This window comes from Lutra lutra, chromosome 14, assembly GCF_902655055.1.
Source record: "Lutra lutra chromosome 14, mLutLut1.2, whole genome shotgun sequence".
Classification (NCBI taxonomy): Eukaryota; Metazoa; Chordata; class Mammalia; order Carnivora; family Mustelidae; genus Lutra; species Lutra lutra.
Genome location: NC_062291.1, coordinates 30,103,312 through 30,116,113, shown reverse-complemented (window position 1 = coordinate 30,116,113; position 12,802 = coordinate 30,103,312). Strand labels below are relative to the sequence as shown.

The window sequence follows — 12,802 nt, the reverse complement described above, 5'->3', positions numbered from 1 at the left end:
GTGGGGAGTCTGCTTGTTCCTCTCTCTCTGTCCCTCTCTCTGTCTCTCCCTCTGTCCCTCCCCCTGCTCATGTTCTCTCATTCTCTCAAATAAATAAAATCTTCAAAGGGCTGCTTCTTGTGGTGTGCCCTATAGGCAGGGCTTTTTTTTTTTTTTTTTTAAAGATTATTTATTTTGAGCGGGAGAGAAAGGATGGAGAGAATCTCAAGCAGAGTCCCTCTTGAGCAGAGTGCTCAGCCCACAGTGGGGCTCAGTCTTATGACCCTGAGATCATGACCTGAGTTGAAATGAAGAGTCAGATGCTTGAATGACTGAGCCACCCAGGCACTCCTGCACACAGCTGTTGCAGAGCCATTTCTGTTTGACAAAGCCCTGTCGATCTTGTGGGCATGAGCTCCATTTGTCTCCAAAGCCTCTTGTTTTAGGTTTCTCTTGGGTGCTGGTCTTAAATGTTGGCATGCCTAATGTGGGGTACAAAACCTTCAATACTCAGGGACTAGCTGTGGGTTTTGAGTTTCCTCCCAAATGTGGGTTGCCATGCTAGGGATGGGAGGGTTTATGGTGAGTTTGTGTCTCAGCCTTTCCTACCTGCTTTGATGTTTACCTCTCATTTGCTTGATGTGAAGTGGTTGCTCAGCCAGTTTCTAGATTTTTTTTTTCCCCAGAGGAAATTGTTCCATATACAGCTGTAATTTCAATGTGTCTATGGGAAGAGGCGGATGCAGGACCTTCCTACATTTGCCATCTTGAGTCAAAATCTGAACAGAAAAGAGTTTTATGAGAAAACACACTGGGAGTGTTTACAGTACTTACTCTAGTGGCAAATTTTAGGTTTAGAGATAATGTTTGCTTCTTCTCATTTTTGTCTTGTCTGCCGTGTGATATTTGTTTGATAAGGTAAGCAAATAAAACAGAATTTGCATTTGTTTCCTGGTTCAGAGACCATTTTGATACTCAGTTTTGGCAGTTTTAGAACATTCCTAGGCTTGTTGGAGGTCAGATTTATTCATTGGGCTTTTTTATTTTACATTTGAATTTTGGAGTAAGGGAAAATATTAACACAGGATAAATGTAGTGTTCAACAAATTATTGGGCCTTCTTTGCTTATTTTAAATTTCCACTCAGAAGTTTGAAGAGGGAAAATCTAGGAACGTTAAAAATCTCTTCAATTAATTCTGCTTCCTTTCCCAACTTATCTTCAACTGAGAGATCATTTATTCTGAGACATAGTCAACATAATGAAATTGCAGTGCATTGAACTAATGAGAAAATCTTAAGAGGTCTATTTCAGTGATCAAGCACAGTGGCCTATTGGAATGAAAAATCCTCAAATAAAGTCAACATCTAATTTTTTAAAAGTAAAATCTAAACCTCTCTTTAATCACTGTCTTATTTTTTATCTTTTTCATGTCAGCTTTATATGCAAAGTAAAATTATTGCTTTTACTCTTTAGCATCTTTAAATATATATATGGGCAGAGAAAGATGGGGCATGTTTAATAGGGATCTAACCTAAAGGACACTACAGATAATTGTATGACCTCTCCTTGACAATTATTTGTTGTTATATGGGAAAAAATTTACTTAAATAAATGAGTCATTGTAATTTGAGTACTTTGAGCTATTTAGTGTCAATAAATGGAGAGAGTAAGTCTTGATAATGAAAGGTCAAACTTTAAAGTCTCCACTTTACGCAGACTGATTTTTCATAGAAATATTTTGTGGTGATGTATTCTTCCTGGATTGTCTCCCTTTCTTCTTTGGCCATGGAAATATTGCTTGGTTTTCATGTTTTTTTTTTTTTTAATTTTTTAAGATTTATAAATGTGTTTACCCTAAAATTCCTATTTGGATCTGTATAAAGTTCACAGAAGTAAATGTGAAGAAGAAGTATTTCAGAAGTAGAGCTAATATTTTTTAGGGAACATAAAATGCTTAGAATTAAACAGATTGGTTAGTTTATATTAATTGTTGGTAAATTTGCTTAAATTGTTTAGAATATTAAATTTGGTATTTTGATTTGAATGTAGTGAGAAGGGACCAAGAAATGGGCAAGACACAGAAATGATCATACAACATGATAAATAGTTAATATAGAAGTCATTATAATTATGTCAAGATAAATTTTTTAACTATGCTATAAAATAGGGAAATGAGCAGACTTTGGCTATGTTGAAACTGATGGGTAGAATCTGTTCCCTTTTAAGGCTCTGAGAACTTGTCCTTCCATTTGAAGCCTAAATCAGATCTCTTCATGTCTTCTACATGGCCTGAGTTCCTCAGTTGGTATAACTAGTTTTTTTTTTCTGTTTTACTACATGTTGCTTTTATTTCTCTCTCTCTCTCTCTCTCTCTTTTTTTTTTTTTTTGGATTCTCTTTACTACTTTGCCTTGCGTTAGAGTTAGTGGTATGGTAGGAAGAGCACAAACACTGTAGTAAAAACCTGGTTTATACTCTCTGAGTCCCAGTGTACTCACTTGTAGATTGGGGAGAGAAATAAGATTACATCGGAAAGCACAAAGTACCTGGCACTGAGCAGGCACTCAATAAATGTCAGTGTCTTTCCCATTTCTGAGTTCCATGTGTAGTTCCTTCATAGTTTTTAAGTTCCTTTAGGGCAGAAAATATGTTTTATATTCATAGTACCTTGTGCATAGTAGGTTCTAAAAGATTATTTGTTGAATTTAATTTACTGTAGCTCTGTGGAAGCTTAGCACTGTTATTTTCCATTTCTTTTTCCTCTGTCACCTTGGATTGAGATAAACATGTTGCTTTCATGAAATTGAACATTTAATTCAGTAGAATGCCATTATAATATGACTTATCCCACAGAGTTTGAATAGTAAGGTCAAATCATTTCCCTGGAAACTTAATATTCTATAAAATCTTATTAGCCTGTCTCATAGCATCATAGTCCGTGGAATTCTGGTGTGTTTAAAATGGTGAAGTCTCTCTGTGTAGAAATCTGTCTAAATGCACACAGTGAGAATATGGGAGGTAAATGACATGGAGAGAGAGCAAATGCAAATGTCATTGCAGGTGACATTACTTGACATTTTCAATCACTGATCTTCCAAAGTATGTTCTAATTTACTAAAATAAACCAAGAATTGAATATCTTGTGATCTCCCTTTGCTTAATTAATTATTAGCAGCAGAACAACATTCTGTGATCCACTGCAATTTGTCTCCTTTGTGTTTATCTAGTATCTGACTTAAAAATGAACAGAAGCATTCTGATTCAGCAGAACTGAGGATAACTCATCTGCATTATAGAGCAGAAATGAATAAACGTTTGCTGAACGTGCTACATATGCTTCGATTACAAAAATGTTGGTTTTCTTTCCTTCTCAAAATATAAGATCTGAGAGATCTTCCTGGCTGAAGTTTGTGGGGTGCTGATTTTGCATAGATATTTCTATAGAGACAAACAGCTACCTTTATATATATTTGTTTCTGTGATTGGAATGTGAGAGCTCTCTTAGTACTTCCTCATTATGATTTGAAATAATACATTCATCACAATTTTTTTCATTAGAAGTAACAGTATATGCTAAAACAGTTTCTTTTTAAAATGCAGTATGCTCTTTTGTTAGAATGAGGATTAAACATGCTTCCCATTCATGCAGTAATGTTGGTTATACTTATGATACAGTTTCTAATTCTTTAAAATCATTTCATTGAAGGACAATTGGCATGTGTTCACTCTGGATTATGAATGAGACAAACTGAGGCTCAGTCTGGACTATTTCTCTGTTTCAGCTAGTTAGGCATTTGAGAAAAATATACTGCTATCCTAATGATTTACTTTTGTTTTCAATTTCAGTTTCAAAGAACATTTGAGTCTCTAAAAAATGTTTCCAATAAATCTGACCTCCAGAAAACCTACCAGAAGCTTGGAAAGGAGCTGGAAAATCTGGATTATTTAGCCTTCAAACGTCAGCAGGTAGGAGTCAGAACTCTCCCTGGTGGAGGAGATGAACACTTTATGCTTTCTGCCATTCTGCCTGTCAGGTTTAAGTGGATCTAGGGAGACTTATCTTCTAATGTTTAGGGCAGAAATAGGTTGTGCTGTGCTGTGCTGACCTGCTGCGTTCATATGGCTTCCTGAAGCATTCATTGTGGTCCTTGCTTTTAGATGTGCAGTTTGGGGGTTTCCACATGTGTCCTTATACCTCCCTTAAAGAAAACTCCTGCTGGTTTGTGAACCTATAACTACCCTTTGACTAAGGATGCCTCAGTGTCATAAAGGAAACCTCTGTGATGGCTTGGCCAGATGGCTTTTATATTTGACAGGGGGATACTTGAGGAGAAAAATCACCTGATGACCAGAAAAAGGATATAGATGTATGTACAAAATTAAGGGAAAGAATCATGAATATGCCAAAGCATGAATCTACCTTTAGTTTTCTTGTTTGATCTCTAAAGATTAGTGGAATTTTGCTAAATGTGTAAGGGGGAAGGAAAATATACTTTACAAATGCAAAGCTTTTAGCCTCCTTGTATAGACCTCCAAATAAATACAGAACCAAAATAGATTTTTATAAAGTTGCTTTCAGAATTAGTATTAAAAAATATTAGTAATCACTAAATTTGATGTATTTGTGAGATGCTGCCACAGTAACTAGCTAATTTTCCCAAGCTGATCCTCACCAATTTCCTCAGAGCCACTAGGTGTCAGGGTTGTCAAGCTTTTACTGATTGAATGTTTATTCCGATCAGAACAGCCAGATAGACGTTTAAATTAGGTTGCATGAAATTCGGGAATGTGTTCAATGATGGATAGTGTCTAGAAAAATGACTAAGTGGCTGACTCGCATGGCCAAGCACCGAGTCCATTTTTTAAGTCTTTCATGTTAGTATGGCAAAGGTGTGACTCTCTTGTGATTGCCTGATTCACAGATTTTGGATCTTTTGGATGAAGTTTTCAAAGCTAGGCTTCTTTTTTTTTTAGTTCACCTTATGAAATCACTGTAGTATGGTCTGAAAGTATTGACTTGAAAAGGGAATTGTGTTTTAGGTTTTGCTTTATCACTGACATTACATGGGCATTTAGCCTTCTTCCTATTGCCCTATTTTCCTGAGTTTCTTTTATTTTGTAGAATGTTGTGGGGTATGTACTTTAATGTAAGTACTCTGCATGTACTTTAATTTATATGAAAAAGGACACAATATCCATTTAAGTTTTATTTACTTATTTTAAAATTAGTGATGGCTTACATATTAATTAGCTCATGTAAAGGAAGTGGGTCACAGTTACACAGAGCTACTACAGGAATCTCCCAGATGGTGCTGCTTTAAATTCACTGTAAGTCACTGGCCTATGCAATTTTTAGTACAGTTTTGTTTCCAAGAGCCATATTTTATCACTGAGGGATATTTGAGTTGGCAGGCAATAGTCACTGTCCTCTTCTCTCATCCTTTCTTATTAGCACATTTTCATTGATTAGATTCTTGCATTAGCTAATTGTGAATTTGGAAAAATGTGAATGCTTCAAGGGTAGAAGGGCAAGACTTTGCCTGAATGAAGGACAGATAAGTAAATTGTATGTATGTATGTGTGTTTGAGGAAAAGATGGGCACATGGTGTGTAAATGTATGTACACTTATGCATATGTAAATCATATATACGTTTATTAAGTGGCAACTGTATGCCACATATTGTGATTAGTAAATTTATGGATCAGATCATGAAATATTTATAACAGTGCAATGGGGATGGTTTTATGAGCACCATTGTAAGGTGAGAAAACTGTTAAGAGTTAAGTAACTTGTCTAAGGTCACTGGGCTAATAAGACATAAAGCTGGGCTTTAAATCTAAATCAGTCTGACTCTAGACCTGCGCGTTTTCCAGGTCTCATTCCCAGTACCTTGCAGGGAGGCAGGCTGGAGGATAGGAAGGTGAGGAGGCCTAGGCGTGCAGTATGAAGACAGTTTTAGGGATGCCAGACCCAGGGCTTAAAGAGATCTTTGAAAGTGGGTACCTGGTGAGAGGCAAAACAGGGTGGGTTCTCTCTCCACTTCTCTTTCTCTCATGCAGATTTTTAGTATATATGAAAACACAAAACAATTTTTGAAATAATGTCTTTAGACAGCTAAGAAAACGCATAAAACTTTATCTTCACAATCTTCTGAGTTTTATATCTAGTAACCATGGTTCTAGTGAAATTTATTCACACAAGGCAGTGTCTTAAACTCAAAGGGATGAATCCTTATGTAATGAACTTAACTGCACACATAACGTACTGTCAATCCTTTTGTATTACATAACTCCAGCTCTCCTTATATCTAATGATCATTTTTTTCGATTTGGAAAGAATGGAAGGGGAATTGAGGGAAGTGGAAAGAGGATGATAGAGTAGAAAGTCAGGGACCAAAGACTGATGGAAAAGAGGGAAAGGAACTTGTAGGGATATGATAAGAGGGATCAAATGAGGGAAATTAAACTGTACTTGATTTTATACTGTGTACCTAGAACTCTTCATTTTATTATCCCCCAGTCTGACTCCCTGAAGAGATATTAAGAATGAGACCTGGGAAAATAGTATAGTAAAAGAAAACATTGATTTTTGAAGAATTTAAAAAAATTTTCAAAATAGAAAAATAGGGAGGAAAAAAGAGAGGAATACAAGAAGACATGGCAAGTGAGGGAGATGGCAGAGAATAGCAAAGACAAATTTTGTTTACCTCCCATTTTGTTTCTAAATGTAGCAGAGCTTCCTAGGAATTTGTAGTATTAACCAAGTTCTGTACCAAAGCCACAAATGAATTGTTAGGAATTAGTTTGGGCAGGGTTCAGAGAGTCAAAACAACATCAACTCTTCTCTGACTTGATGGGATTTGCCTTTTGTCTCCAATCCTATGCCTTAAAAGGCCTCCAAACCTTTTAAACACACACAACTAAGTTTCTTCTGCTGGAAAAGATTCAGGTTTCTGTAAAATTGCAATTCAGCAAGAAAGATTCTGCCTTATAAGGCAGGATTCTTTGTACCAGAGGGTTAGTCATGGTTTGTTCCCCGGTCTAACCATATTTATCATTCCTCCTTGTGACAGCACGTAGCTGCATAAGGACAGAGCCTCGTCTGTCACCTTCAATGCTGTATTCTCTGCAGTGTTCACAACAGTATCTGACCCATGCGAATGCTCAATAAATACTTGTTGGTGCTCTTGTTACTAAGAACAAAGAAGCATACCTGAAGTTTTGGTTTCAGATTACAGGCAATTAGTATTGATGTATTTTACTATACTTTTAAAATTCAGAAGGGCATTAACCCTTTGGCTTCCTGGTTAGCCCTTTGGCTTATTTATTATTTAGGTTCTCTCCTAACATTAATAATTTTCCAATCATTTCTTTAAATAAACACAAAATGTTAATGTTACCTTAACTGTGAATTATGGATGAGCAGTGGATTGATTATAGTTATTTTCTTGGACTCATTCATTAGATTTTATTTTCTGTCCCTCCCTATGACATTTTAAACATCATTCTCAGAGATTCCCCCGCCGCCCCCCCGACCCCCCACCCCCGACCCCCTGGGCCAGAAAGATCCTGGGAGTACTTTGCTCTAGTCTTTTACCTTTCTTTTTTGGAATTATTGTACTTCTTCTCCTAAGTGTGCATTTAGCTATTTCTTTTCTTTCTTTCTTTCTTTCTTTTTTTTTTTTTTTTTAAGAGTGAGTGCTTATACTTCAGTTCCTTGGGCTGTATTTTAAGTTGGGGCACAAGCATCTCTCCATTTTCCTACTGTCAAAAAGACTAATGTTGAAAATAGCTTCGGTTGGAAAAGGTGAGAGGAGGCCCTGATAGATGAAGTGACGGGTTTACCAGGATGAATCAGCTTGAAGTAACCAGATGACAAAGCAAGATTAGCCTGAGAATCTGGAGCCTTTTTCAGTTTTTACTATCTGGAGATGCATTCTTGGGGTTTATCTGCTTTGACTGGTTTTTATCTTCCTGGTTAATGTTACATAGGAATGGCAATAGTAAGCTTCAGTTATTATATAGAGCCCAGATTTATGTATTAATTTAAGAGGTTATAAATCAAGAAATTTCCTTGGGGCTTTGGTTTTGTGGAAAATAAAATAAAGTTTGATTTTCTGTACTCGAATTTAATTCCCTCTTCTCTTTTCTACCCTTAATACTTATAATAGCATTATAAGACATATCCCCTTCTCAGAGGTTTCTGAAGTCCTTAGGTATAAATTAAAGTTGACATTACTGAGTTGAACATTATGAAGACTGAAGTACATTTACATAGTGATGTGAAAATATGCAAAATTAAAATCCTATACTTCAGATACATATCCATGTTGGAACACATTACATACCCCTGCTCTCCCTCTTGTCTCCCTAAATATGCCATGCTATTTTGGCCTTCTGCTCTTTTCACGAGGTTTATAAAACTTGGTATTTAGAGTATACAGACCTTTTCTATTTGCTTATTTAATTGCTAATCATTCTTTAAGGCAAAACTGAAGTCTAGCCTCCCTCATGGCACTTTATCCTATGACCTTTAGTCAATATGTAAACTCTTCCTTCTTTGTCATTTTTAGCTTTTAACCATGTCATACAATTTAGCATCTTATTGCTTATACACTTACTCTTCAATAAGCTCAAGTTAGAGTATGGCTTTGTAGTCGGCCAGATCTAGTTAGATTGTTTGTACCACCTTGGGCACCACAGTTCTTTTTTTAAAAATGTTAGAAAAATAACACCTAACTTATGGCCTGTTTTAAGAAAACAGCATGTAAAACGTAAGTACATAAATGCTTTAAATCCTTTAAAGTACATAGAGGAATCAGTATACAAAGGACTTAGCACCATGCCTGACATGTGGTTAGTATAAGTGACAGTTATTATGATGTTGTTTTATATTATTCTCATAAGTCATCTTCCATAATGGTAAGTTTCAGAAGAATATACTCTCTATTCTGTACAGTTTTGTACGGCACATAATGTTCAGCACTGTTCTTAACATATCAGATGGAATGTTTTTGGACATAGATGATGTAGGGGTTGGAGATCTGTGTAACAAACAAACAAAAATCCCAAAACTACAGATACCTTTTCAGAAAGGAGTTGCATTGTTTGCTTCTAATCTGTTTTGTGGTCTCTTGATGGGCAGTAAAATTAGGGTCCTGAGTATTGTGCCATGGCAATCTGTGTTAGAAATAAGGTTTCAGACCCAATGTTCTGCCAAATCCCCACTCATGTAATAATTACATCCTATGTTCCTAAACTTCCCTTGTGGTTCCAGTTGCTGTTGTTCAGCACGTTATTGTTCTCTCTTTAGTGATGATATTCAGGAATGAACCATTGCTTTTTTCTTTCACTGAGTTGAGTGAATTAATCCCTTCAGATAACTCCCAAACCAGAAGGGTACATAATACTTTGTAAATAAGAATTGCCTTTAAAATGATTCCTTATCAATGAGGAAAAATAGAAATAAATTAGAAAAAATTTATTTAGTAAGAATAACTATAGGTTAACAACCTTGCATTGAAAAATAAAATTTCAGATGGATAATGACTGACCACATAGAGAATAATCCTAGGCTCACATTGGAATTCAAGAACTTTGAGGACATAAGACAACAATGTTGGGCTCTTCTGAAATCAGTGTTTAGCAAAACAGAACTGAATAATGTTAGGTTTGTTGTTGTACTCTAGCATATAGAGAAGAGGAAGTTGATGAATTCTGGTAGTAGTCTTCATCAGTGTAAAGACTTATGGCAATAAAAATGTTATAGATCATATAGGATGAGGGGATATGTAATGATATTGCACTAGAAATTGCTTATCTGTGAGGACAGTACAATGTAGAACTAACTTCCCATTACATTACCATGAAAATGGAAGTTGTGAATATGTTTTATTTAAACTTTAAAAAAGAAAGTACCTATGCAGTTGGGATTATTCAGATGAAGTCTAAGAAAGAGTGTAATTGGGGGCTAAATGAGCATCAACAGGAGGTGTTAAGCTTCTAGAACAATAGTTCTAGAAGCAGTAGATTTACTTCAGTGGTTTTTGCTAGATGAAATATGTTAATAGCTCAATTGGGAGAGTATCCTTCTTCCTTTCCTTGTTCTGTAATTAATCCAACTCTCTTGAAAGAGTTCTGATTGAATTACTCCTTTTAAGAGTAAGTCAACCAAAGACTGCTACATTAAAATTTTCATGTCTACCTTAGATGGTATTCTATTTCTTACTTGGCCAATGAAGTAAAATGATTATTTATGCCATTTATAAAACTGTTTCTGAAGATCCCAAAGCATTTCAGATATTACTTAAAAATTTATTGCATAGGTATTAAACATGTTGAGTTATAAGACTGGGCTGCACCAAAGTTCAGATCAGCCCCATGTTTTATTCTATCCACTACAGATGCAATTCCATTTTTATTCAGTTGCGCACAGTTTGTCTCATAGAAAAAAAAAACAACAATGGCATTACATTTATTCTTGACTTTCCTGGTATGGAGAGAGAAGAAAGTTGGATACATCGTTCAAGGTCATTCCAAGTCAGTAACAGAGTCAGAATTAATATTCACATTTCCTAATTTCTAGCTTATTGCAATAGCCATCTAGTCATTTTCACTACTTCATAAACTGCAGAGCTTTATAGGGTAATTTCTTTTTCTATAGTTAGTCTGAAGTTACAAAACCTTATAGATTTTATGTAAGAACCTCATCCTTTATTTAAAACAAATAATCAAAATGATACATATTATATATTGGTTCTCCTTCTAAAATTTGATTTCTACATTGTGCATAATTAATAGTCATGACAAGGAGGTATCTTCTAATTAATTAGTGAAGTACAAACATGGAAACATCTTTTAAATTCCAAGGTTTGCTATTCTGTTTCCATCTGTTGTCTCTGGGGTTCAGTTTATTGGTGGCACTTAGGTGGAAAGCTGTTGAATCAGGCATATACTAGCTGATTTTCATGCACCAGAGAAGATTTATTAATTTTTTACAAGGTTGTTTGCTATGATAGTTTGCCTCATGGGCAGCTTATAGTTACTTTATGGTGGAGAATGCTTACTGAAATAGTTAATGCTTTGTTATGGGTTGTTTTCAAAATATACAATGCTGATAGGAATTTTAGGGTGCTAAAAAACTTCAGTGTTTGCATCAATATGCACTTATTTTTGCCTGTCTTATAGTGATATACCTAAGTCCATAAGATTGTCAATAAAAGTTAGTTATTGATGAGGAATTAAAGTCCTAAAAGAGTTAACTCTGAAAAGGTATCTTCTCTAGTCTGATCATTTGAAAATGATCTGTGTGTGCAAAGAGGATATATTTTCACTCCAGGGACATGAGCTGTGGTGGCGTATGATGCAGACTGAAAAGGCATACAAGTATCAGAACCTTAAACTAAGGAGTCTTTGGAATTCATCTAACCCAACTATTTTATTTTTTTTATTTTTTTTTTAATTTTTATTTTTTCAGCATAACAGTATTCATTATTTTTGCACCACACCCAGTGCTCCATGCAATCCGTGCCCTCTACAATACCCACCACCTGGTGCCCCCAACCTCCCACCCCCCACCCCTTCAAAATTCTCAGATCGTTTTTCAGAGTCCATAGTCTCTCATGGTTCACCTCCCCTTCCAATTTCCCTCAACTCTCTTCTCCATCTCCGCTTGTCCTCCATGCTATTTCCAACTATTTTATTTTAGAGATGAGAAAAATGAGGCCCGTGGAGATAGCCTGTACACAGCTACACACTTGCTAATAGCAGAACAGGGACAGTGGCGGGGAGTGACATTTTCTTTGGTTCTTTTGTGAATCCTTTAGCCTAAGTCAGCATAATATGTGTATTGATCCTTCAGTATCTCTGGTTTCTATACTGAATATAGATATAGATACTTTCAACATCTAAATTTATATGTATACAGTTAGATATTGAGATGCCTGTAAATGGAGGTCATTCAGTAGCACCATTAAAAAAAAAACAACAACAAAAGACAATGTAGTAATATTACAATATTTTAGAAGAGGTAGAAATTATAAGCATCATTTAGTTCAATTACTCCAATTCACAGATACACAAAAAATACAGAAAACATCATTGTGTTCTTTTATTGTGGAAGAATTTTGAAAGTTTGGAAGTTCTTTTATTGTGGAAGAATAATAATTTTTAGATCCTGTGTCCTCCAAGCCACTGCCCTCCAAACCAGTGCTTCCCAAACTTTTTTTATTTTTAAAGATTTTATTTATTTATTTGTGAGAGAGAGTACAAGCAGGGGGAGCAGCAGGCAGAGGGAGAAGCAGGCTTCCTGCTGAGCAAGGAGCCTGATACAGTGTTCAATCCCAGGACCTTGAAATCATGACCTGAGCTGAAGGCAGATGCTTACCCTACTGAGCCACCCAGGTGCCCCTCAAACCTTATTATGTATATAAATCACTTGGGAAATTTTGTTAAAATAGACATTTTAATTCAGTAAGTTTGGAGTAAGACAGGAGAGTCAAATAAGCTCCTCAGTGATGCTGATGCTGCTGATCTGTGGACCACACTCTGAGTGTGAAGGGAGTTTAAATAATAAATTACAGGAGAGTATCATTTCCAGTTGTATTGCAGAAGCCTAATACAATCCCTGGATGATAGTAAGTACTTAGTAAATGTTTTGGATTTGGGTGATGATTCAGTAGTAAGCTTTGTGTCTACATGTAGGGCATAGAAGTTATTGCCATCCTTACTATGATATCCTTCCTCACATATTTTATACCTTACTTTGGTGCTTTTCTGTCAATGTGAAAGGACATGCTTGTATACATAAATATTATGTTCTTG

The 12,802-nt window shown here is 35.7% G+C and overlaps 1 protein-coding gene across 6 annotated transcripts in view; it reads left to right on the top strand.

The window, feature by feature from the left end:
* Positions 1-12,802, top strand: part of CTNNA3 (catenin alpha 3) — a 1,776,580-nt gene that overhangs the window by 207,346 nt on the left and 1,556,432 nt on the right. For all 6 annotated transcript variants that reach the window (XM_047701796.1, XM_047701794.1, XM_047701795.1 and 3 more), the window contains exon 5: positions 3,826-3,945. In XM_047701796.1, coding sequence (XP_047557752.1) covers positions 3,826-3,945 — 120 coding nt within the window. The remainder of the gene's footprint in view (positions 1-3,825; positions 3,946-12,802) is intronic.